General features: G+C 42.0%; 1 protein-coding gene across 1 annotated transcript in view; it reads left to right on the plus strand.

Annotated features, from left to right (window-relative positions):
- The window catches only part of CENPE (centromere protein E), a 539,120-nt gene that overhangs the window by 342,398 nt on the left and 168,772 nt on the right, over positions 1-27,950 (plus strand). Inside the window, exon 35 of the mRNA XM_033956806.1 lies at positions 2,631-2,786. Within this exon, the coding sequence (XP_033812697.1) occupies positions 2,631-2,786 (156 nt within the window). The remainder of the gene's footprint in view (positions 1-2,630; positions 2,787-27,950) is intronic.

Consider the following 27,950-nt stretch of genomic DNA (forward strand, 5'->3'; position numbering starts at 1 on the left):
TTTCAGGTGGCTGGGGGTTCTGCAGTTGGCTCGAAGGGGGGGTTTGTTCCCTCCATGCTCCCTCTACTCCTTTAGTGCCCCCTCATCCTCCTTCCTCGTCTAAGCATCCGTGGGTGACCTGGGATGAAGATTTGTGGTTTGAGGAGTGTGTTGACCTTGATGAGGACCTGGACCCTTTGGGAGACCTCCAGGATCCTCTCATTGATCAATGTTCTGGAGACCAGAGCCCTCCGTCTGGTGCTGTTAGCCTTCCAATCCTTCTTGATGGGCAAGTCAGTCCGGGTTCTTTAGGACAATTCCACGGCGGTGGCCTATGTCAGTCGTCAGGGGCACCAAGAGCACTTATTTGACGCAGGAGGTGGCTCTCTCATGGTCTTGGCAGAGTCTCATCTTCTGGATATCTCGGCCTCCCAGATAGCAGGAGTAGAGAATGTTCAAGCGGACTTTCTCAGTCATCACGTGCTGGATCCCGGAGAGTGGTGTCTAAGCCATGTGGCCTTTCAGTTGATAGTACACGCTTGGGGGTCATCCCCTCATGGACCTGATGACCATGAGTGTCAATGCAAAAACACCCCGCTTCTTCAGTCATAGAGATGGTCAGGCCAAGGGTCTCGATGCTCTGGTTCAACCATGGCCAACGGAGGGTCTGTTGTACATGTTCTTGCATGGCCATTATTGGACAGAGTTCTTCTACGCATTGTTAGTCATCCGGGCCTTGTGATTCTGGTGGCCCCAGTTTGGCCCAGGCATCCATGGTATGCGGACCTGGTGCGGCATCTGGTGGTGGATCCTCTATCTCTCGACCAACATTCTGACTTAGGGTCCCATTCCATTGTTCGATCTGGGTCCTTTTTCTCTTACGGCTTGGTTCTTGAAAGGGAGCGCCTAGGTAAGAAGGGGGTATTCAGATAAGGTAATCTACCCCCTGTTGGGGTCCCAGAGACTGTCTACTTCTCGGACTTATGTGCGGGTTTGGCATGTATTTGAGGACTGGCGTACTGTGCGTGGAGTGGTCTCTTTTCGCGCTTCCCTGCCTCACTTCTTAGAGATCTTGTAGGATGCCCTGGACAGGTGCCTAGCTTGATCTTCTCTCCGGATTCAGCTTGTAGCCTTGTCAGCCTTTCGTGGGTTGTTACGAGCTCAGCGTCTGACTGCCATTCCTGATGTTGTTCACTTCTTGCAGGTGGCCAAATTGCTCAAGCCTCCTGTGCAACAGTCTGGTCTATCTTGGGATCTTAATCTGGTCTTGTCCATGCTGGTGCACCCACCTTTTGAGCCTTTGGGTGCCTGCTTGTTGAAGGACCTTACCCTTAAAGCGATCGCCTTGGTGGTTATTACTTCTGCTAGGTGTGTTTCTGAGCTGCAGGGTTTCACTTGTAGTTCTCCCTTCCTGGCATTTTCGAGGGAGCAGGTCATGTTGTGGCCTGTTCCTTCCTTTCTGCCAAAGGTAGTTTCTCCTTTTCATGTCAATCAGGTAGTGGTCCTCCCGGTGGGTAATCAGGAGGGATCTTCAGAGCAGAAACAGTTGCGCAAGTTGGATGTTGGTCAGGTCCTTCACTCTTATGTGCAGAGGACCCAGGAGATCAGGAAATCGGATCATCTTTTTGTCCTTCTAACAGGTCCTCATAAAGGGGATGGCATTTCCAAGGTGACCATTGCAAGCTAGATCAAGGAGACTATAGCTTCCGCATACCTTCTTCAAAAGAAACCTGTTTGGACTTTCTCAAGTCTCATGCCACTTGGGGTCATGCAGCTTCTTGGGCTGCGTCTTCACTGGTGCCTCCAGTAGATATTTGTAAGGCTGCGGTTTGGTCTTCCTTGCATTCTTTTGTTAGGCACTATCGTGTGGATGTTCAGGTGCGTCGGGACGCGGTATTTGGTGAGCGTGTTCTGACATCGGCCCTTCAGCGGTCCCACACATGATGGATACTGCTATCTGTAAGATTTACAGCTATACCAGTCTGGAGAGTTGCTAAAGAAGGTGAAATTAGGTTCTTACCTGCTAATTTTCTTACTTTTAGCCTCTCCAGACCGGTACAGCACCCCACCCTGTCTGTTGTCATGTTCTTTTATGAAGATTTTGCGTTTTCTTCGGGTTCTAGTATTTTTCTAGGACCGGGGAGATCAAAGAACAGCTGCTGTGGCTCGGCTGGCGTAGTTGGCAAACTGTGGGGACCTTTGAGATTTGCATTTGCTCCTTTGCATTTTCCAACAGCATTCATGTTTTATTAGTTGTTGCTCCTGTTCAGAGTCCTGTTTTTCTGTTTGTAGTTCTTAGTTCTGCTTGAGTATTCGGCAAAGTTTTGTCTCAGTCTCCACCTGCTCGTCATGATGTCATATATACCCATCTGTAAGATTTATAGCTATACCGGTCTGGAGAGGCTAAAAGAAAGAAAATTAGCAGGTAAAAACCTAATTTCACCTATAACACCAGTAGACCTGAGAGTACAGTGGTAGTGTGCTATTTCTTACTCTCCTTTTATTTTTTTAATCTTAATATATATTTTTTTTCTTTGGTATTCCAGAGTCTAGCCACAAATAGAGAAAAATCATACTAAATATGTTCAATCAATATTCATTTCATTGACAAACTTAATATGAGTGCTTCTTCTTTTTAAAACATTTTTCAGTTTGTTAAAGCTCAGGAAGAACTGAGGATCTCTCAAGAGGCTCTCAAAGAACAAAAGGAACTTGTAGCAGAGTTGAGAACTCAGATGGGAGAATACTCAATAAACATCCAGGAGAAAACAAGAGAGCTTGAAGCAGCAACCTCTGAGCAAGAAAAGGTATGCAGTCTAATAAAACTATAAAAACACTGGAGAAATTGCCAAATAAAGTCGATTCCTTCAACTTCTCTTTCCAGCAGTTAAATATCAGTCACAATATTATCATTAAATCTAGTTGTTATGGGTTTGGGGGGTGTTTTGTTCTAAGAAATTTTAATTGCTGTCTTCACTTTTGAGGAAAAATAGCAAAAGCATATTAAGAATTAGCTGTACAATCAAAATCTGCCATAACAATTATCTAAAAAGCTCTGGTTGCAAGTTGAGAACAGACACAATGGCATAGTAAGGGGGTGCAGTACACCCTGGGTGCCATGTTGGAGGGGGTGCCGACACCCCTCCTCCCATCTCTTCCCATTTCTCCCTTCCATGTGCTCATCCCCCTTCCCTTCCCCCATGTAGCTAGTTGAAGTTGTTAACAGCGGTCAACAACGTGCGCTTCACGACCCTTTCAGCTCTCCTGCTGATGTCACTTCAGGTGCCACGTGTAGGCAGTGACGTCAGAGGGAGATCGTGATGGGGTCGTGGGGAGCACATTGTCGAACACTACAAGCAACAACTTTATCTAGAGGTATGGAGGAAGGGAAGGGGAGCGCGCATGGCAGGCGGGATTGGGGAAGGAGGGGGGGCACCACCGCCCTGGGCGCTTCTCACCCTTGCTACGCCACTGAACAAACAGGCTTATATTCAGATGTTTATATCTTCACTGGCAGCTGATGAAGCTATAACTACTATACAAGGGTTTTCAGCCCTTTTATGGATAGCATCAGGCCAACAGTCTATCTGAATGTTAATGTTACATTTTCTTAGGATTCTGGTGGGACTGATGAATGTTATTGAATCTATTGGATAGGTAGATCTGTGATTTGCCCTTCCTCTTGATCCTCAATCTATATAAAAAATAGATCTTATATATGGTGCAGGTGAGCTGGACCATAAATAGCTGTATACTGTATATGCCAAATGCTGTCCTGCTCTCTGCTTCTATGTACACCATTTCAAATTGTTCAACAGACTGCATCCTTCTTTCCTCTCCAGGCATACCTCACTTTAGAAAAAGTATGTCAAAGCTTATAATTTTAAGGACATGGTAGTGCTAGTTGCTCATTTAAAGTCTACTTTCACTGAGATGTGCGATGCTGTGATATATGTAGTCTACACATTCATATTTGTTTTCTGGACTAGACTTCCATTGGAATAGCATGCTTGATCTGTGCATACTTCATAGTTTTAAGGCTTGATCTCAGCTGCATCACTTCTAGGGCTCAATTTTTGGTCATCATGCCGAGTCAGTGAGCTTCAAGCTCTAGTTTCTGAACCTCTAACATTCTTCTACTATGACAAAGTAGTGCTTCGCACCCATCCAAAATTCCTCCCAAGGTAGTCTTGGAATTTCACTACAACCAGTTCATTGTTTTACCCGTTTTCTTCCCGAAACTACATTCTCATCCTGGTGATGCAGCTCTGCATATCTTGGATTGTAAACATGCTCTGGCTTACTTCTTGGATCTCACAAAGCCTCGCAGAACTTCCACTCAACTGTTCCTGTGTTTTGATCCTAACAGACTTGGTTACTCCTGTCACAAAGAGAACCATCTCTACCTGGCTAACGGAATGCATATCCTTTTGCTATGCTTGGGATGAGCTAACTCTGGATGGTCATGTCACAGCACATAAAGTTAGAGCAAGGACAACCTAAATAGCTCATTTATGATCCATTACCAATTAGGACATCTGTAAAGCAGCTACCTGATCCTCAGTTCATACCTTCACATCTCACTACTGTTGGGAGAAATATTCCAGGCGAGATGGTTAGTTCAGCCAAGCAATTCTACAAAATTTATTTTATTTTTAAATGCTAACTACCCACCAACCCTATACTTCAGCTAGGGAGTCCCTAGCTGCCTGCTTGTCCTAGAATAAAGCACAGTTATTTACCTGTAACAGGTGTTATCCAAGGACAACAGGCAGATATTTTCACAACCCTCCCCTAGTTGGCTTCTTAGCTTTTTTACTGAACTTTTTTTTTTTTTTTATAATTTCTTTATTCATTTTTAAACTTACATAAAGTGTACAGTAAATATCAACCAAATACAATACATCACTTGAAAAATTTTCAATATCATATACCAAGAAGATTTAACCCCCACCCCCTCCCAAATTCATATACAATTAATATATACCATATAAAAATAATATCTTACGACAATCATCTATATATTCTTAATGGAAAAACAAGAAATTTCCCCCCCCCCCCCCAATCCATGTGTATTAAAAAAAAGTGTTTGTCTCACTTAAATTTTTTTATGAGTCTCAAGACCATCAGTTCAGTAAAAAAGATTGGGAAAAGTGTTAATGAATAAGCAAGTGGGTGGGAAAGTACCACCGTATGGGCAGTCTCGAGACTCATAAAAAAAAATTTTAAGTGAGACAAACACTTTTTTTTATCTGTCTGTACCGGGCTCAATGGATGACATCAACCACACATGAGAATATCTGCCTGCTGTCCTCAGATAACACCTATTATAGGTAAGTAACTGTGCTTTATCTTGAAGAAAAATTGCTTGCCTATAATTAGTGTTTTGAAGACAGTAGTTCTCTAGTCGTATATACCCACCCTCCCTTTAGGCATTATCACAATCCAATATATATAATAGAACTGAAGGGAGATGCAGGGCTACAGCAGTACAAAAACTACCCTGTAGAGCTCTTGAAAAATGTCTTTTAGAGGGGCGTGGCTTGGACACGCATGAAGAAAGTCGTGTAATTGAAGAGCTCCGTTAAAAAGACCTTGAAAGATTAAATAAATTGAATGAAAACGGAAGATATATTAAAATTTCACTGGTCCTATGAATAATAAAGAAGAAAAAAGGATGGCAACTGGTAAACAGAATAAAAACGACTTCGCTGTATCAGGAAGTAGCAAAAGGGCAAAACCGGAGCAGGAGAGCAGTTTAAAACTGACAGACACAGAAGTTATGAAAGAGTTAAAAGAAATTAAAGAAATGCTTTCTATTATTACTAAAAAAGTTACCGATTTAACAGAAGAGGTTTCAAATATAAATAAGAAGATGGATGTGCTTGAATTGAAATCTAACAACTTAGAAGAAAGAATGCTGACAGTTGAAGAGGAAATCTGTTATAGCCAAGCAGACAGGAAAAAAATTGAAATACTTATTAAAGACCTGGAAGATTTTTCGAATCGTGAACGAAGAAGTAACATCCGTCTGATTGGCTTGCCGGAAGGAGCAGAAATAGGAAATCCTGTCACCTTCATTGAAAAATTACTTCCCAAGCTACTTCCTTTGCAAACGAAATTTCCCATAGAAATAGAAAGAGCACATAGAGTGCCGTTAAAAAGAGCAGTAAACCAGCAAGGACCAAGACCTTTTATTTTTAAACTATTGCGACACCAACAGGCCATAGAAATATTACAACTGGCCAAGAAAAATAAAGGATTGAAGTATCAGGATGCTTTTATACATCTAGTGCCGGATTTCGCAAAAAATACAGCTGTTAAAAGAAAGAAGTTATTGGATTTAAGACCAAAGCTGAGAGAATTAGGAGCGAAGTTTGGATTGGTATACCCTGCTACTATGAAAGTGACAATTGGAAACAAAACTTTATCTTTCAATGATCCAGAGAAATTAGAAAAATTTATTCAAAACCAGGAAGTACCAATGTCTTCTTAAATTGTTTATCATATTTTAGTTCCTATATATAGATAACTGAATATAGTTAAATAACTAATTTGATAAAAAGGTATTATAAATTGATTTGGAAAAACTATATAGAATGTAATATATTCAAATCAATTCAAATATTCTACACTAACGATATTCAAAAATGGAATTCAAATGAAATCAAAATTCCAAAAAAAAAAAAAAAAACTTCTATTAAGGGAATAAGTGAATGTTTTAAACATGAACTAAGTTTATTAAAGGAAGATATGAATGTATTAAAGGAAAATATAATATAATATTAAAGAATGAATTTATAAGGAAAGATGTTCAGGAACATTCAATATTAATTAATAATTTTCAGATAAATGATTTTCATTTTTAGAAAAATAGAAAATATTTGAAAGTCTACTTTATAATTTTAATTAATTTAATACAATATAAAGTAAAGATCTTCCTCCATGGGGGGATGCGCAGTGGGGGTGCATCTCGAACATATATAACACTAGATACAGAGGAGAGAATAAAGACTCAGATTCCTAGATGTCAAAGCGAGGGAACTACATGTGATGGACAGAGCAGACACCGGAACTATAAAGAAAGACTTTTGTATAACCGTTGAACTTATGGACAGATCTTGTTGTTGCATCGTATTGATCATATAAAGAGAAGAACTACATACATTGGGAAAAGAAGAAAAGAAGAGAAAATGAAAATTCAAAACGGAATAGAAAACTACAATCAAGAATAAAGGTGGACTGAGATATACTTGAAGGAAATGAGTTTGTATTGAAATTATTCTCTCTTCTGGATTCAACTAACATAAAAGTAAAAGAAATATATATGTGAAATCGAGATGTGCTTTTACGGTGGGTTCCTCCATAGGAGGGGGATTTTTTGATCATAAAATACTTAATTATATATCATTGAATTCCCATATTATTTAAAATAAAACAAATAAGGGATCATTTATTGATATATATTTATTACAAAAATAACAATTTAGATAAATTAACAATATAATATGCTTTGAATATTATATATATATATATATATATGTGTGTAACATGGCTAAATTATATTATATTTCATTTAAATAACAAATGTTTTAATTTATAGAATACAATAAGAACAGGTCTTATGGAGTGCTTTATTATCGACTTAAGATGCGTGCTACCAAGTATACACAATTTTTAATTAAAAGGGAGGGTGGGGTGGGGGATGGGAATAGGAAGAGGGGAAAATTAATAATTAAATCTAGAATAATTAAAGAAAAGTGCAGATATCTGATCAAAATTTTATTATTAAGAAGATATTTAATTTTACTCAAATTATTAAATGACAATTAAAATTTTTTCCATTAACGTCAATGGTCTGAATCACCCAGTAAAAAGAAAAAAAATGTTAGGTTTCCTTCACAAGCAAAATGCGGATATTTATTTCATGCAAGAGACACATCTTACAGGGAATGAATCTAATAAACTAATTGGGGGATGGGTATCTAAATGTTTTTTTGCTCCTGCCTTAGGGAAAAAGGCAGGAGTAGCCATACTTATTAATAAGAAATGTACTGCTGATTTTAAACTTATAAAAATTGATCCATTAGGAAGATGGGTACATATCAAAATGATAATGGGAAATACAACCCTGGACTTATTTAATTTATATGCTCCTAATTCAAATCAAATGGAGTTTTTTAAAAAAATTCAACAGATATTACTACCATTGGCTACTTCAAATTTGATAGTAGCTGGAGATTTCAATGCTGTTATGGATCCTATTTTGGATAAGAAACCTAGTAAAATTATAAAATCATTAGGGCTAGAAAACTTGATACAATCTTGTGATTTGGTAGATATATGGCGTATTCTTCATTTTAATGATCAGGAATATTCTTTTTGTTCTCAGGTCCATAAATCATTTTCAAGAATTGATTATATATTTGTTTCTAGTAATTTAGCACAAAAAGTTATGAAAGCAGTTATTGATCCTATTATAATTTCTGATCATGCTGGTGTGTGGATTGATCTAAAAAATGATATAAAAACAAATTTTACATCAATTTGGAAATTTGATAATGCCTTACTTGCTGATGAAAATTTTGTAACAGACCTAAAAGTAAAGATGAAAGAGTTTTTTCAAATTAATAGCACAGACAATATGAATATTGAAATTATATGGGATGCTTGTAAAGCTACAATGAGAGGAAACATTATATCATATTCGGCTTTTATGAAAAAACAGCTTAAAAAACAATTTATGGAATTAGAGGAAGAAATTAAATCATTAGAAAAAAAATTAATTATTAAATGGGAAAATGTAGTATTACAAAAACTATTAAAAGTTAAAACTAAATATAATGAACTCTCTTCACAATTTGTTAGAAAAGAAATGTTCTGTCAGCAATTTAGATATTATGGAAACTCAAATAAAGCTGGAAAAATGTTAGCAAATTTTCTTAAAGCAAAAAAAAGAAAAACTAAAATTATTGCAATAAAAGATACAAAAGGTAATACACACACCAGCACTAAAGATATTGTAAAACAATTTCTTGATTTTTATAAGAGTCTATATACTTCAGATTCTTGTGAAAATAAAGAACAAGATGGCTTAGAGTTTTTAAATTCAATTATTGGACCAAATATTCCAGAACATATAAAAGGAAGTTTAGAAGAACATATATCATTAAAAGAAATAGAACTAGCATTGAAATCTCTTAGAGTTGGATCCGCTCCAGGTGGAGATGGATATACTGTTGAATTTTATAAAACATTTCAAAATATTATATTGCCTTATTTATTAAATTTATATCAATATCAGATACATAATGAAAATATATCAGGTACTATGGCAGATTCTGTAATTATTGTCTTACCAAAACCAAACAGGGATCCTACATTGGTTTCAAACTACAGGCCCATATCATTGTTGAATGTAGATGAAAAATTGCTTGCTAAAGTATTAGCATTAAGATTGGCAAAAGCTCTTCCTTTTATTATAGATGTACACCAAACAGGATTCGTTGCTAAAAGACATTCCTCACATAATACCAGACTGGCACTTCATTCTTTAAACTTAGCGAAAACTATGAATGAACCAGCTTTCTTAATATCGTTAGATGCAGAGAAAGCATTTGATAGAGTGGAGTGGAAATTTATGTATCAAGCTTTAAAATGGTTTGGAATAGGTCCCTTTTTTATTAAAATGATTCAAACATTGTATAGCTCTCCTGGAGCAAGATTAAATATAAATAATAACATTTCAGAAAGATTTAACTTGTTACGGGGGGTTAGACAAGGTTGTCCTTTATCTCCCTTACTTTTTGATATTGTTCTTGAACCCTTATTAATTGCAATAAATCAAACTAAGGGAATAAAGGGGATCACATTTTCAAATTGGGAATATAAATTATCTGCATATGCAGATGATATTCTTTTATATTTGAGGAAACCGGAAGATACCATTCCATGTTTATTAAATTTATTAGATAAATTTGGTAAATTTTCTGGATACAAAATAAATTGGGAAAAATCTGAAGTTCTTCCAATTAATGTCCATTGTACCAAAGGATTATTTGATTCATATTCATTCCAATGGAAAGAGGAAGGAATAAAATATTTAGGAATTGTTATTAAAAATACAATTGATGATACAGTAACAGAAAATGAAAAAATTTTGTTAAAAAAAATAACAGAAATGTGCGAGCAATGGAATCCTTTACATCTTTCATGGTGGGGAAGAGTTCAAACAATAAAAATGATGATCTTACCTGTGGTTTGTTATCAAATGAGTATGATTCCGATATTTTTTCAGGGGTCATTTTATAAAAAATTAAATAGAATACTTACAAAATTTGTTTGGTTTGGGAAAAGGCCAAGAATCGCTTTAGCAACATTACAAAAAACAATTAGAGAGGGAGGGGTAAATTTTCCAAATTTTTATAGGTATCATCAAGCCTATATTTTAAGACAGGGTATGTATTGGATCCTCCCAGACCTCATGGAGAATGTACCAGACTGGTTATATTTAGAATGGCGACTCCTGTTTCCATTATATCCGGAACATCTTATAAGTATAACAATGCCCAAGAGATATAAAGATCACAGAATTTTATTAGATACATGGAAAACACTAAGATTTATTAGTAATATTACAACAGATCCAATAACTAAATCGTTAAATCAATCCATTTGGGTAAACTCCAGGATCAAAATTGGTGGATTCAAAATAATATGGAAGCAATGGATAATTGCAGGTATACGGTCTTTAAATGATGTTATAGTAAATGGATCCATGCTTAGTTTTTCACAATTGCAACAGAAATTTGGATTGAACATAACACAATATTTTAAATGGATGCAATTGAAGCAAGCCATCCAGGAAGGGTTCCCTGAATGGAAAAATCTTAATACTCAATATAGTTTGCAAATCCTTTGCTTTCAGGCAGATTTTTTGGGACACCAAGCCGCAAAATGGTATAAATTATTATATGGATTTTTAAATAAAAAAAAAAGAACAGGACTTAGGGACATTTGGAGTATTGAGATAGGACAGACAATTTCTGCAACTCAATGGCAAAAATTTTGGTCCTGGAGAATACATACTACAATGTCAGCATCTATGAGTCAAACATGGTTATTTTTATTACATAGAGTTTTATGGACCCCTACTCGGTTACAAAAAATAGATAGTTCTAAATCTAATAGATGCTGGCATTGTAAGGTAGAAATTGGGACATTAGATCATTTAATCTATTTTTGTCCCTGTATAAATGCCTTTTGGAAAACAATTTGGCCCCAAATTAATATATTATTAGAAAATCATGTTGGACTTACATATGACACAATTTTATTTGGAACAGCAATGAGAACACAGAGTCCAATATCAGCAAACAATAATAAACTTTTATTGATATTAACAGGGGTCGCCATACAACAAATTACTCAAAACTGGAAAGATCATACAAAATTAAATTTCACTTTTTGGTGGAATTCTATTTGCCATATATATAAGATGGAAAAAGCAATAGCGTTACAACATGGTTATATTAAAAAATTTAATAAAATCTGGGGACCATTGGCTCTTTTTTCTAAAGATCAGATATCATAGCACAATGATAGATCATATAATAGGGGTTAGGGTGGGTACAATATTATAATAACAGATGATTTATAATTTATTGCAAAAGGGGTTTTTATATATGTTTGTATTAAAATATATATTGATGGATATTCAAGTGTATATTGAAAATTATATGTATTATATATTTATCACTTGATGTAAGAAATTTAAAATGAATAAAGAACTTTAAAAAAAAAAAAGAAAAATGTCTTTTACCTATGCCTGATCCATTTATATAAATGAACTACTGTGTTCATAGAATGTAAATAAACAACTTTGGGTCATTTACTAATGATTAGCAAGCACAGTGCCACAGAGCAACTTTTATTTCTATGGGCCTATAGGAGAGTGCACCTGCTAACCTGTAGTAAATAGTGTGGCTGTGTTCTCCCTAGCGTCTTTTAGCCGGGCGCTCAGCCCAACTAATTTAAGTGAGTGCTCGGCTTAATGAGACTTGAAATTCAGACAGTCTGGAACAGCACTGTTAAATAGTGACATCACAACTACCCTTAAAAATCTAGTCAACAGGATAATACTGGCTACAGCGGTCTTATTACAGGAGGAGCTCACAAATCTCTCCAGTTTGCTCGGTCCTTCGTATTTTTGTGCATTTCTGGTAACGCCTCCTTTCCACTTCTCTCTGCCAACCAAATTGGGACACACTGTCAGGCATGCACAGTGAAAAGCCACTCAATGTGAAAAGAAGTTGGTCACTAAGGGCAGGAATCTGTTATTTTCGTGCGGGAGTTAAGAGCTCAGAGGAGCGTCTGTTCCTCAGTATAGAGTGATTTCGTGGTATGTTTCTGTGCTTGGGGAGAGTTTCAAAAGAAGAATGTGAGCGAGTTTGGTTGAGGGAGAGGGAGGTAGACGACGTGCACGAGCGGCTATGATTGATATTACTGGGGAAAGGGCGTATGAATTTGTCTTTTTTGTAACTTTTTGAAAAACTTTTATGCGTTGGCGCCTTTTCTGCCTGGCCAAGAGTGCTTGGTGTTGGCCCCCTTTTCTTTTCCTGTCTAGGTTGCATCAGAGTGGTGCTGATGATGTCGCTGAAGATTGGGTCTTTAGCAGGGGGTTTTGAGGTACACTTTGGACGGGCACTAATGGGGGTTCTGTTTACTTCCCCTTTTTCCATCCTCCCATTGGCGTTTGCTTGGCGGGGCATACCCTCTGTAGTTCCTCTATCTGAGCACTGTGTAAGGCTGTGCCCATCGCAAGGTCCCCGGCGGAATGGGGGTTGCCATAGAGATGTTGGATCTGGACATGCGGGGGGGGGAGATGAGGGGTGAGAGAGAGAGAGACAGAAAAGGACTTTGAGGAGGGGTGGGAATGCAGACTTGAACCAAAAGGGAGGGGGAAGACAGGGCAGATGCTGGACAAGAGGGGTATCGAGGGAGAGAAAGAGACTGCAGAGAGGGGAAACACCCTGAACCGAGGAGAGAGAGATGCCAGGCCCTGGGGAGGTGGAAGACAGAGTGAGAGAGACAGAAAGACCTGGAACAAAGGTGGGAGAACTCAAAATGTTAGCAGAAGGAATATAGAGGGAGAAACCTGAAACAAAGGGTAGGCAAAAGAGGGGGCAGATGTTTAACTTAAGGGTGTATAGAGGGAAGAGAGAGAAAGATTGCAGAGAGGTAGAAAGATTCTGGACCAGTGAGGGAAGAAGGAAAGAGAGAGAGAGGCAGAGAAAGACCTGGGAGAAAGGAGAACACCTGCTGGACATGGGGGTGGGGTTGTAAGCAGAAGAAAGACACAGGCCTGGCCAAAGAGGCAGACTGGATGGGCCATTTGGTCTTTATCTGCCATCATGTTTCTATGACATGAGGCAGGTGCTGAACTATGGGAGGTGCAGACAGAAGGGGGAGACCCTGAGGAAGAACAGAGAGATGCAAGATCATAACAGAGGAGGGAGAGAAAGGGAGACATGTTGCCAATAGGGGTGGAGGAGAGAGTAAGAAAAGTTGGAATCGGAGGGACAGAGAGAGATATTGGTTGAGGAAGGGAATGAGGTCTGGAGGAGAGGAAGCATACAGGAGGCAGAAAGAAAAAAAATGTTGTATGCACAGTCAAAAGGAAGTCCAACCAGAAACTAATTAAATCACCAGACAGCAAGGTAGGAAAAATTATTTTATTTTCAATTTAGTGATCGAAATGTGTCAGTTTGAGAATTTATAATCTATCTATATTTTGCACTATATTTGCCTAGTATTTCTTGTTTTGAACCATTATGGCTTAGGCAGTATCTAATATAATAAAATGGTAGGACGCGCATGCGCACTAAAAAAATCGTGTTCCCTGATCCCGTCGCGGAAACACGATTGCGCATGCGCGGCCCCGGCGGCGGCTTTCAAATTAAAAAATATTTTCCATAGCTGCGGCGGCCTTCCTCACCCCCGGCTCTTCTCTCGAACTGGACGGTCCCCGCGTCTGCCTACCCTTCCCCCCAACACAGCGAATTCCCCCCCCCCCCCCCCCCAACGAATCAATAAATCGAGCCGGGCCGCCCTCCGCAACAGACCAGAGGAGTTCTTTGCCGCTCACCCCCCTTCCCTTGCCGCTGACCCGAATACCTACCCGGCGATTCAAGCAGCCTGTGCAGCAGTCTTCACACGCTGCTTCAGGCCCTTCTACTGCCCTGATTTGCTCTACCGCGTCTCTGATGATATCATTAGAGACACGGCAGAGCAAATAAGCGCAGTAGAAGGATCCGAAGCAGCGTGTGAAGACTGCTGCACAGGCTGCTTGAATCGCCGACTTACAAGGGAAGGGAAGGGAAGTGGGGGGCCCAAGGACTCTATCCGAGTCTGCGGCGGTGGCTTTCAAATTAAAAAAAAAACAGGTACACAACTGCGGCGGCCTTCCTCACCCCTGGCTCCTCTCTCGAACGTAGGCAGCACTATAAACACGCTGCTTCGCGCCCTTCTCTGCCGGGTCTCTGATGACATCATCGAAGACAGACGCGGCAGAGGAAATCGCCAGTTGAAGGCCGCTAAGCAGCGTGTTTAAAGTGCTGCCTACACGGCTGGAGTCCCGAGGTTTGTCGGCGGTGGGAGGGTCAGGAGCAGGCCGGATCGACAACGCCAGTAAAAGAAGGGGGAGGGGCCGAACGGAGCAGGGAAGAGAAGGTAAGGAAAGGGGGAGTGGCGGAAAATCCTGCTACTGCTTCTACACAGGAAAGGGGGGGGATAGGAGGGAAATGCTATTGCTGCTGCATAGGGAAGTGGGATGGAAATGCTGCTGCACAGGGAAATGGGGAAAATGACAGGGGCAGGGAGAGGGACAGAAAGACAGACAGAGAAAGGGGGCCAGAGAGAGAGTCAGCGGGAGAGGGAAAGGGGGCTGCTTTGGGGGGAGGGGTGTGCTTCGGGCAAACAGCCATGGAGAGACAGGGAGAGGGATATGGGGCTACTTTGGGGGGAGGGGTGTGCTGGGGGAGACAGAAGGGGCCATGGAGAGATAGGGAAAGGGGACAGACAGCTTTGCTCTGGGGGGGAAGACAGAAGAGGGCCATGGGGAGACATTTGGGGGGGAGGTGGGTGCTGGGGGCAGACAGCTTTGCTCGGGGGGGAAAGGGGGTGACAGAAAGATACAGACAGCGGCCAAGGAGAGATAAAGAAACACAGACAGACACATCTATTCTAGCACCCGTTAATGTAACAGGCTTGACATAAATGCTGCATAGGGGGCAGAAAGAGAGACAAATAGAAAGAAAGACAAATAATAGGAGGGAGGGAGACAGAAAGAAAGACAGACATACATATATTCTAGCACCCGTTAATGTAACGGGCTTAAAGACTAGTACAAGAATAAAATTATTATTACTTTTCTATAGTTGTTACTGAGGTGACATTGCATATTTTAAAGTCATCTGCCTTGACCTCTTTGAAAAATAAAACAAATATAAATGATTATTATCATTTTCTCTACTTACAGTGTGGTTTTTTAAAAAAAAATTTGTGGTTACCATTATGAATTAATAAGTTTATATTGTGTGTACATGAAAAATGAATGGAAGAAATTGTATTACAATTAGAACTATTATAATGGTGGTGGGGTCAGGGGCAGAGCTTGGGCTGGGGTACTCAGTTGGTATTTGTTAGACTTAGGGGGTACTTGGCTTGAAGAAGTTGAGAAACACTGATCTAGGTGACTATGGAGTTCACTCAGTAAGGGCCCTTTTTACAAAGCCACAGTAGCGATTCTCCCATGGCAAATGCACCAAAGTCCATTCAATTCCTATGGGCTTCAGTGCATTTGCTGTGTCAGAATTGCTATTGTAGCTTTGTATAAGGGGCCCTAAGGCAGGAACTACTGCCTCTGTGCTATGTCCTAAACAAAAACTAGATTGCCGGGGATGCAAAGCATTAACTGATTCAACATGAGTTTGAAGTTGGTTGAATTACCACTCTCTCAAGTACAGAAAGAAATGGAAGGTTTGATTCTGGCCAGTAGTTTTTTGGAATAAGAGGATCTGCATTACTTTTTTGCAAGGGTGGCTTAAATGCTACTGGAACACTGCCCAAGTGTCAAACCTTAAAAAAGGAAATCATATTGAGCATTGGAAAATAATTAATAATTAACTAATAAAAATAGTGTACATTTAATTTTCCCCACCACCAAATTTCCCTGTCCCGCCCCACCCAGCTATTTTTTCATGCCACCAGCTGGAACAAATTTCTGGGGAGAGCACTGGTATGGTGTGGGTTGTTTTGTCTATTTTATTTTTAATAGCAAAATTTGTGTCAAATAGTTTCCTCATTCTCTGCTTTCCAAAATTGGGTGATGCAGTTAAATGTTTGAAAATATTCAATTATTTTTCCTCCTAGACCAGTCTATAAATTAATGGGTTGTGCTTCAGTGATGACTTTGCCATTACCCCTTTAAGGACTGGTGCAGTCTTGTAACTCTCCAGTATGCTCTGCATCCAGCAGATGGTTGCACTTTGGCTGGATTGATGCATCAATGTGTTCTTGTTCTCAGAGGTTCCTGTCACAGCCCATGTTCCTGGAGAAGGCCAAGGACCTCCACCTAATTGAGCTCTTGGAGTTGCGGTTCTTTACCAGGGCTGGGCTATGGTCCTCCCCTGGTGGGCTTGAACTCTGAAAGCAAGGGGATCCTGGGAAGTAGAGAAGAGAGGTGACTTTTGGAAAGACTTTCCTGGGTCATAAGAACATAAGAATTGCCGCTGCTGGGTCAGACCAGCGGTCCATCGCGCCCAGCAGTCCGCTCACGCGGCGGCCCCCAGGTCAAAGACCTGTGCCCTAACCGAGACCAACCCTACCTGCGCTCGTTCTGGTTCAGCAAGAACTTGTCCAACCTTGTCTTGAATCCCTGGAGGGTGTTTTCCCCTATAACAGCCTCTGGAAGAGCATTCCAGCTCTCCACCACTCTCTGGGTGAAGAAGAACTTCCTTACGTTTGTACGGAATCTATCCCCTTTTAACTTTAGAGAGTGCCCTCTCGTTCTCTCTGCCTTGGAGAGGGTGAACAATCTGTCTTTATCTACTGAATCTAATCCCTTCATTATCTTGAATGTTTCGATCATGTCCCCTCTCAATCTCCTCTTTTCAAGGGAGAATAGGCCCAGCTTCTCTAATCTCTCATTGTACGGCAGCTCCTCCAACCCCTTAACCATTTTAGTTGCTCTTCTCTGGACCCTTTCGAATAGTGCCATGTCCTTCTTCATGTACGGCGACCAGTGCTGAACGCAGTATTCCAGGTGAGGGCGTACCATGGCCCGGTACAGCGGCATGATTACTTTCTCCGATCTATTCGTGATTCCCTTCTTAATCATTCCTAGCATTCTGTTTGCCCTTTTCGCCGCCGCCGAACATTGTGCAGACGGCTTCATCGACTTGTCAATCAGTACTCCCAAATCCCTTTCCTGGGTGGTCTCCCCAAGTACCGCCCTGGACATCCTGTATTCGTGCATGGGATTTTTTATACCAACATGCATTACTTTACACTTATCCACGTTGAACCTCATTTGCCATGTTGTTGCCCATTTCTCGAGCATGGTTATGTCATGTTGCAGGTCTTCACAGTCCCCCTGCGTCTTCACTACTCTGAATAACTTCGTATCATCCGCAAATTTAATCACCTCACTCATCGTACCTATTTCCAGATCATTTATGAATATGTTGAAGAGCACGGGTCCAAGCACCGAGCCCTGCGGCACCCCACTGGTGACGTTCTTCCAGTCAGAGTATTGTCCATTTACCCCCACTCTCTGTTTCCTATCTGTTAGCCAGTTTCTAATCCACGTGAGTAGTTCACCCTCTATTCCATGGTTCTCAATTTTCCGAAGAAGACGTTCATGCGGAACCTTGTCGAATGCCTTCTGAAAATCCAGATATATAATGTCGACTGGGTCACCCTTGTCTATCTGCCTGTTGACTCCCTCGAAGAAGTGCAGCAGGTTCGTCAAGCAAGATCGTCCTTTGCTGAAGCCGTGCTGACTGGTCCTCATCAGATTGTGTCCATCTAGGTGATCAAAAATGCGGTCTTTTATCAGCGCCTCCACCATCTTTCCCGGTACCGAGGTCAGACTCACTGGTCTGTAGTTTCCCGGATCTCCCCTTGAACCTTTTTTGAAGATTGGCGTAACATTCGCCACCTTCCAGTCTTCCGGAATCTTTCCCGATTTGATCGACAGGTTGGCTATTAGTTGAAGTAGTTCAGCTATTGTCCCTTTCAGTTCCTTAATGACCCTAGGATGGATGCCATCCGGTCCCGGGGATTTGTCGCTCTTAAGCCTATCAATCTGCCTGCATACTTCTTCTAGACTGACTGTCATCCTTGTCAGTTTCTCGTCTTCAGCTCCAGCATATAGTCTGTTGGGTTCCGGTACGTTGTGTATATCCTCTTTGGTAAACACAGACGCAAAAAATGTGTTCAGTTTATCAGCGATGGCTTTGTCCTCCTTTAGCACTCCGTTTATTCCATCATCATCCAACGGTCCCACGGCTTCCTTTACGGGTCGTTTCCCCTTAATATATCGAAAGAATGGTCAATGTATCTGTTCATGTACTTTCTTTCTATGTACTTGATCCCATCCTCTTACTTCTCTATAGGAGCTGAAGGAGGGAGGGGGGACAGGCAGGGGCATGTTTTCGACCAACCTGGTCAGGAAAAGGCCGTGTGCTGGTAATTGTGCATCCTAGTTATGTCAAGACTGTGGCTGGCAAACTGCAGCTTAGTTCAGCTACTGATCTTTCTCCTCATCATCAATGGAGAAGCAGTGGAGCAGCTGGCAATCGGCAGATGTGGCTCCAGAGGGGTTTTCAGTCTAGTACTGTTTCCTCGAAAATAAGACACTGTCTTATATTAATTTTGGGCCCAAAAAAGGCACTAGGTCTTATTTTTGGGGTAGCTCTTATTTTTTTTCATGTACTGTACAATGATCTCTCCCTTCCTCTCGTTCACCCCAATTCTTCCACTTTCCTTTCTCTCCCCCACATGTGCAGCATTTTTCCTCCCCTCTCACCCATCACCTTGTGTAGTATCTTTCTATCTCTCACTCACTCCCATTCCCTTGTGCAACAGAACCCTTGCACAGCTTCTATCCCTCCATTCCTCTGTGCAGCAGAACTTTTGCACAGCTTCTATCCCTCTCATCCCCCTGTGCAGCAGAATAGAGAATGACATGGGGGAAAATCTGTCACTGCCCCGTCACCGGACTATTGTCCCCTTCACCGCCCCGTCCCCGCCATCTCCTTCACCGCTCTGTCCCCGCAGCATCCACCCTTCCCTCTCGCCACCTCACTACCCTTCAGCGGCCTGAGAATCTCCCTACCTCCCCCTTACCTTTGTGGCATAAAGAAACTTAAGGGAGGGAAGACGCGTGGTCCCTACCTCTGGCCAAATATATCTCCCTCCCTCCCCCTTACCTTCACATCGCTTTAGAAAAGAAACTTATGCTGGCGAAGCCTGCCTGTGCCACCCTGCAGTTGCGTGTGTGGGGGTGGAAGCTTCTCCTCTGACAATTGTCATTTTATAAACGCAAATAAAACAGAGCAAGGTTCAACAAAACCCATCTCCCCCTCCCTTTCACAAATATCCCCTTCACTGTTGTGAAAACTGAACAAACCAAATTTCTACAGAATGCTACATAGAAAAATCAAGCTAACAGAATACTTTAGTTACACATGGCAAGAATAATGTTAGGGGAGTGCAACTAGGGCAATTGCCCCCTGGCCAGAGAGAGAGCCCTAAGCCAGCTGGAAGCTAAAGAAGCACAGCCTGGGCTTTGCGGTCCCCAGTTATGTCTAATACCAGCTCTAGCAGGATACATATTTCAAATCTGAAATATTCTAATCACAAAATATAAAATAAATTAATTTTTTTTCTTTTTGTTGTCTGGTAATTTTATTCTTCAAATCACATTAGTCTCAGGCTTTGGTTTTAGGTTCTGTCTGTCTTCATCGTGGTATGGCTGGCTCCTGAAGGTAAAATAGGTGCAAGAGGAGCTGGGGAGAAGATGCCGAGTCTGACATGGGCGCAATTTTTTTACCACAGCAGTAAGACTTTTCACCGCTCCCACTGGGTAAAAGGTCTTGTCCCCATTTCTGTGGTAAACCAGTTGCAAATGTCTCTATCCCTGCAGATTTACTGCGGTGACCTGCGGTAAATGGTCCCCGTGTCATTCTCTACAGCAGAACCCTTGCACAGCTTCTATTCCTCCCATTTCCCTGTGCAGCAGAACCCATGCACAGCTTCTATCCCTCCCGCTCACTGCCACGCATCCCCTCTTCCACTGACGCTTTCATCTCTCCCTCCCATCTGAACCGCGAGACCGAAATACCTGGTAACAAATGGCAGCACAGGCTGCATCGCAGCCTTCTCACGCCCTGGCGTTCCTCTGCTGCATCACTGATGATGTAATCAGCAACGTGGCTCACAGAATGCCCAGGCATGAGAAGGCCACGATGCAGCCTGTGCTGCTAACATAGCCATTTGTTACCAGGTATTTCGGTCTTGCGGTCAGGGTTCAGATGGGAGGGAGAGATGGAAGGGTCATGGGGGAGCGCTGCTGCAGGCAACTAAGGCTTATTTTCAGGGGTAGGGCTTATATTAAGACCTAACCCAAAAATCATGCTAGGGCTTATTTTCGGGGAAACACAGTAATAGCATTGGCAGAGTTGTTCTTACTGTCAACTCTAAACATAAGAATAGCCTTACTGGGTCAGACCAATGGTCCATCAATACCAGTAGCCCATTCTCACAGTGGTCAATCCAGGTTCCTAGTACCTGGCCGAAACCCAAGGAGTAGCAACATTCCATGAAATCAATCCAGGGCAAACAGTGGCTTCCCCCATATCTTTCTCAATAACAGACTATAGACTTTTCCTCCAGGAAATTGTCCAAACCTTTCTTAAAACTAGCTATGCTATCTGCTCTTGCTACAATCTCTGGCAATGAGTTCCAGAGTTTAACTATTCTCTGAGTGAAAAAAAATTTCCTCCTATTGATTTTAAAAGTATTTCCCTGTAACTTCATTGAGTGTCCCCTAGGTCTTTGTAATTTTTGACAGAGTGAAAAATCGATCCACTTGTACCCATTCTACTCCACTCAGGATTTTGTAGACTTCAATCATATCTCCCCTCAGCCATCTCTTTTCCAAGCTGAAGAGACCTAACCTTTTTAGTCTTTCCTCATATGAGAGGAGTTCCATCCCCTTTATCGTCTTGGTTGCTCTTCTTTGAACTTTTTCTAGTACCACTATATCTTTCTTGAGATAAGGAGACCAGAATTGAACACAGTACTCCAGATGAGGTCATACCTTAGAGCAATACAGAGGCATTATAACATTCTTAGTCTTGTTAACCATCTCTTTTAAAATAATTCCTAGTATCCTGTTTACTTTTTTGGCCGCTGCCACACATTGGGTGGAAGGTTTCATTGTATTGTCTACGATGACACCCAAATCCTTTTCTTGGGCACTAACCCCCAAGGTGGACCCTAGCATCCGGTAACTGTGATTTGGGTTATTCTTCCCAATGTGCATCACTTTGCATTTGTCCGCATTAAATTTCATCTGCCACTTGGATGTCCAGTCTTCCAATTTCCTACGGTCTGCCTGCAATTTTTCACAATCCGCGTGCTTTTGACAACTTTGAATAATTTAGTGTCATCTGCAAATTTAATCATCTCACTCGTTCCAATTTCCTAATCATTTATGACGAGTGTTACAACTTTTATTTTTGCATGTCCTCTTTCATGCATATGGTTTACACTGTACCACTTTCCATTTTTTGCTCTTACTTTTGCTTTACATGCTTGATGGTTTTTTTTCTTTCCACTACATCTGGCTGCCCTCCTTCCATTTTGTGTTTAACACATAATCGTTTCTTTTATTACACTTGACTGCTTAATTACCGTATTTTCACGCATATAATGCGCACATTATACACGATTTTACAAACCGAGTATAACCATGCGCGTTATATGTGTGAGCGTGTTATACAAATTTTTTTTTCAGTGCGATCCGGCATCCCCCCTGCGAACCGGCATCCTCCCCCCCCCCCCGCTCGCGTCACCCCCCCCTCCCTCGCGATCCTACATCCCCCCCAGCCCAGCACCGCAAAGACATTGGTCGCTTACCCGATTGGGCACCAGCACCAATGCACAGGATGTGCCAGTGCCTGAAGATCTTCCCTCATTGGGCTGGGCTGGGCGGTGCGAGGGAGATCCTCCCTCTTCCCTGTGCCGGGCTGGACTGGGCTTTGAGCATTTGCGCATGCTCAAAGCCTTCTGGTCTCGCTCTCTCCGAGATTCTCAGATTCAGAATCTCGGAAAGAGCGAGACCAGAAGGCTTTGAGCATGCGCAAATGCTCAAAGCCCAGTCCAGCCCGGCACAGGGAAGAGGGAGGATCTCCCTCGCACCGCCCAACCCAGCCCAACGAGGGAGGATCTTCGGGCACTGGCACGTCCTGTGCATTGGTGCTGGTGCCGGTGCCCAATCGGGTAAGCGACCGATGTCTTTGCGGTGCTGGGGGGGATGTAGAATCGCGGGGGAGTGGGGGTGACGCGAGCGGGGGGGAGGATGCCGGTTTGCAGGCCAAAAGAGGAAGTAAGCGGGAGTGGCGGGAGGAGGTTATAGCAGCATGCGCGGTATACGCGTGTGCGTGCTATATAAAAAAAATTTTACACAAATGGTTTGGACCCGCGCGCTATACGCGTATACGTGTTATATGCGTGAAAATACGGTACTCAATCTCTCCCTCCTATGGCTTCTCTTCTTCTCCTACCTTTCATTACGATACTCATGCACATGAGTTTATTGTGAAATTGAGTCCGTTTGTCTTCAACAAGATTCAGGATTACTGCATACATAATGGACGCTCATTACACTTTATTGCTTATTTACTCTTATCTCTCCTTCCCATGGCTACTTTTAATTATACTACTCAAGCACATGAGTTTATTGTGACATAGAGACCATGTTCAGCTAAAAAAAAAAAAAAAAAAAATTTCGGCTATCTGTCCCTTTAAATTCACACTCGTCTTTGGCCCCCACCCCCTCATCCACGTACTTAAATTCCCCTATTTCTAGGATCATTAGACACATGCAGAGTTTCAAAGCTTTTTGGCACGATTTATTACTGTGGAAGATGTCGTCCCGGTTAGTTTCTTTTTCGCCTAGGTTTTGCCCTTGCCTATATTTCAGATTTAGTGAGGTTTACTTTATTTACAGTACTGGCTGAGCCGCTGTTATATTTACAAGATTGATCAATCTCTTTCATTGTTAACAGGTACCCTTATTTGTGTCTCTGCATGAACATAAGAACATAAGCAGTGCCTCCGCCGGGTCAGACCATAGGTCCATCCTGCCCAGCAGTCCGCTCCTGCGGCGGCCCAAACAGTTCACGACCTGTCTAAATCACCAGAAGGGGCCCCCATGCCTCCTTGGTTTCCTAATTGAGTCCTATCTTCCTATTAAAGTCCTAGCCCTCCGGTCTTGCACCTGCACGACCTGGTTGGGTTTCTACATTTATTTTCTGGTTAGCTTTCTCAGTATCCCACGATCCCTTTATCCCTCAGGAATCCATCCAGTCTCTGTTTGAATCCCTGTACCGTACTCTGCCTGATCACTTCCTCCGGTAGCGCATTCCAAGTGTCCACGACCCTCTGGGTGAAAAAAAACTTCCTTGCATTCGTTTTGAACCTATCTCCCTTCAGTTTCTCCGAATGCCCCCTCGTACCTGTTGTCCCCTTCAGCCTGAAGAATCTGTCCCTATCCACCCTCTCTATGCCCCTCATGATTTTGAAGATCTCTATCATATCACCCCTGAGCCTCCTTTTTTCCAGAGAGAAGAGCCCCAGCCTATCCAACCTCTCAGCATATGGGTAGTGTTCCAGCCCTCTTACCAGTTTCGTTGCTCTCCTTTGGGCTCTCTCAAGTACCTCCATGTCTTTCTTGAGGTACGGCGACCAATATTGAATGCAGTATTCCAGATGCGGACGCATGCACAGAACTCTTGCATGCGCTCCAGCACTTTTTGTCTGGCTTGTTTTTATAGCGGCACTCATTTGATTCATAGTGACTCCTATTATCCGTTTAAACATTTGGTTTTTATTACATTTGAAGCTTTGTCCTCTTTCACTGTTGACTTTACATTTTTGTGGCACTCTCAGCATATCACATATGCCGTTTTTCACCACACTTACATAGCTTTTTCCATACTTAATTTACTTTTACGTTTAATTTCTTATTTCAGTAGGCTGTCCTTTTTAGGTTTTGTTATATATAATCTATTTTTCCATGTAGTCTTCTTTGTTATCATTTTTAGCATAAGTATTACATATTTTTACATTAGTTCTCTATTCATTATTTGTTTTTACACTCCTGATGAATTGCTCATATTATGTATGCATTTTATACTATGCATGTATTATACATTACTTTTACTGTTTTTATATTAGTTCTCTATTTTATACATGTTGCTTATGATCTGTTTTATGACTGATTCATAAAACTCTACACTATGCATGTATTTTACATCATTTTTACAGTTAGTTTATATTATGTATGGTAGTTTATATTATGTATGTATTTTTACACATTGTCTTGCACATTATTCATTTGTTATTTTTAATATCATTGTTCTTTTATAAATTGTGTTCATTTTCTTTCCTAGTGATCTCACAATCTCCTGAAGAAGGCATCCTCTGATGCCAAAGCTGGGATTCTAGTCTGGACACTTTAGAAGGTTTTTCTTATAAAGATAGGTCCTCAATTACAGACTTGTGACTTTCATAGAAAAACTGGCCAACTATAGACTTTTGTCTTTTTAGTATTTGCATTAATAAAGTAACTGGTGGGTTGATTAACAACATCTTATTTGCCTCTTTTTGTTTGTTTGTAAGGGAGTGTCGGCAACATTGGTTTGGCCCAGGATGGATTTTTGGTAGTTCAGGTGGCAGAATGCACCTTTCCCCACCAACATGGGTGGTTTCGTATTGGAAGATTGACAGGTCTTCCATGTGGAGGTGGTCCTCAGGAAGCTCTTTGACACAGCTGTCTCGGGCATTAAAGCTTTGGTAATGTTTTGTGTTGCTCATGCATGTCTCGCTCAAAGGCGTGCTCTGGAGAGTGAAGCGGTGGTTCCCTCTTTTCAATTTTGTTTTGGCACGCAGCCTTAGAGCAACAGAATATTCTTACCTGGTTATTGATACTCTTCAGAAGTCTACAAAGTCGTCTGCAATGTCTACTTACGCTACATGCGTGAAAGGCCTTCACAATTGGTGTGCACAGGTCCAGGTGTACCCTTATTCAGCTCCGATCTTGCTAATTCTCGCCTTTCTTCAAGATGGTTTGGATGCAGGCCTTATTGTGGTTTCTCTTCAAGTCCATATGGCCAGATTCTCCTGTTTTGGATCCTGGAAGCATTGGTCTTCCTTGCCATCTCATCCTGATGTCACCAGACTTTTGAGGGGAGCTCTTCGTGTCTGACCACCAGTTAAGCACCTCTTCCCTTTCTGGGATCTTAGCTAGATATTGTCTAGCCTTGATGAGGTGTCTTTTGAGCCCCTACGAGATACTACCCTCTTAGACTTAATGGTCAAGGCTGTTTTTCTGGTTGCCATAACATGGCCTCATCAGGTGTTGATACTGAGGGTTTGGTTTTGTAGGGACCCCTTCCTGCTTGCCAAACATGTTGAATAAACTAGATGTGTGCAGAGTTCTGCATTCCTTGGAGGTTAACGAGTTTTATTTCTTTGACCATTTGTGCTGACTCATTCTGTTCAGCGGGGTGCTCCCGCTTCCAAGGCCACAATTTTCAGGTGGCTCCATAGGGCCATTTTCATCAGCTCTATTCTTGCGGGGACTCGGTCTCCTGTTTCAGTCAAGGCGCATTCTGTCTGATGTGTGGCCTCTTTGTGGGCTGCAAATGGAGCTGTCTCTTGTAGAGATTTGCAGGCCAGCATCGTGGTCTTCTCTTCACACGTTTGCCAAGTTCTACAGAGTGGACGTGAAGGCAAGACAGGGCTCCACCTTTGGGTACTCAGTCTTACGGGTCGGCACAGCAAGCCCACCCTAATGTTTTGGGAGATTGCTTTTGGCCCTTCTGTCTAGAATGTCTCACCTATGGCACTGGAAAAAGAGATTATGTAAGCTCTTTTCCAGTAGATAGGTGAGACATTCTAGACTCCCATCCAGTATTCCCAATATTTCTGTATATGTTTCTCCAAGCTGTTTCTTGGATGCCTGTCAGCCCTTGTGGGCTGGAAAAATTTGTATACATGTTCCATTTTTTGGGGAGTGGTTTCTCAGCTTCTTTGAAGCTGGTGTTGGCATTTCATGTTACTGTTGGTTGTATTCTTGAACAGAACAGTTGGTTTGAGCCTGTTGCTACAGGTGCCTCTACTTCACTTGTTTTGGCTGGCTCTCCTTACTTGGGTACTAACTGTAGAGGGTGCTAAACTGCACATTGAAGGCAGAGTGAAAAATCCGGAGTGGATTCCTTCTGCAGCCATGCAACTAAAGGGAAATAACTCTACTGTCTAGAATGTCTCACCTATCTACTAGAAAAGAGCTTACCAGGATAAGAATATAATCTTTTTCTATCCTGAGTGGAATGAGAGTGCAGCCCTCGTCTTTTACCTGGCATCCTAATATGAGTGTTTTAGTCACAGATGCATGGGATGCTCCTGAGGGCTCTTTTAAATGTAACCAAAACAATAACTAGGCTGTAGCCTATGGTAATGGAGTGTCATCAGATGTTCACTCAGCCTAAAGTGGATTCCTTGGATGCTCAGGTAACCAAGTGTACCTCCTTGCCAAATGAGGGAAGCACAGTATTAAAGGATACACAGAATTGCAAGGTGGATGTGGTCCTAACAAAGCAGTTTGCTTTGGCCTTGGGGATTAAAGCACCTGTAGCAGCCTCTTTTGTGGTACACGCTTGTCATACCAAGATGCATGGGCTCACCCAGACAGAGGCTGAGCCTTTGCCCCAGCTCATGCTAGTAGGGGTAGATTATGTGGCCAATGCTATCTGACATCTGAGTCATGAACAAAGTCTTTGCTTATCCAATTTCAGCCTGCAGAATGCTCTGGATCCAGCAATGAGTAGGAGATTCCACCTCCAAGGCTACTCTCAGCAGACTCCATTTCAAGGGACGTATTATGTTCAGAAAGGGTCTGAATGATTTGATGACCAGCATAGCAGATTGCTGGCCAATATCTACCTGACAGCAGACCACAAAACTCTAGAGGAGGGGTGTCCAACCTTTTGGCTTCCCTGGGCAGCATTGGCCGAAAAAATGTTTCTGGGGCCACACAAACACTGCAGCAAGACAGAGGAGGGAGCCGGCAAGATGGTAAACACCCGGGGGCAGCAGAGGAAAACACTGCATTGCCCTCGACCAGGGCTGCACAAAATACTTCACGGGGCTGCAGGTTGGACACCCCTGCTCTAGAGGTTTTGGGTGGCCTTATTTTCACAATTTCAAGCATTTTCGACAGTACTAAGGAAGAGCCTCATCTCAGAGATATGATCAGGGATCAAGACAGAGATTCACAGGACCTAGGTTAAGCCAAGCATCCAGTCCTCATCCCACTTCAGCCTTCAAGAAGGTGCAATGATGCCAGGGCCAAAGTCCTTCCCCCTGAGGATAGGAAGAAAGCTCTCGGCAAATGCAGAGGTCTGGGAGCACATTTCGTCAGACTGCTGGATGCTGGAGATCATTCAGGGAGGGTACAAGCTCATGTTGACCCATCCCCTAACTGACTGGCTTGTGGATTCCCCAGCAGGATGCCTGGAAAAGTCATGCAGAGTCTTAGCAACAGTACAGAGACTTCTAGAAATTCAGGCCATAAAGCCAGTGTCGCCAGAAGAATTGGTCTCAAGCAGATGCTCCAT

The sequence above is a fragment of the Geotrypetes seraphini genome, chromosome 1 (genome assembly GCF_902459505.1).
Source record: "Geotrypetes seraphini chromosome 1, aGeoSer1.1, whole genome shotgun sequence".
Classification (NCBI taxonomy): domain Eukaryota; kingdom Metazoa; phylum Chordata; class Amphibia; order Gymnophiona; family Dermophiidae; genus Geotrypetes; species Geotrypetes seraphini.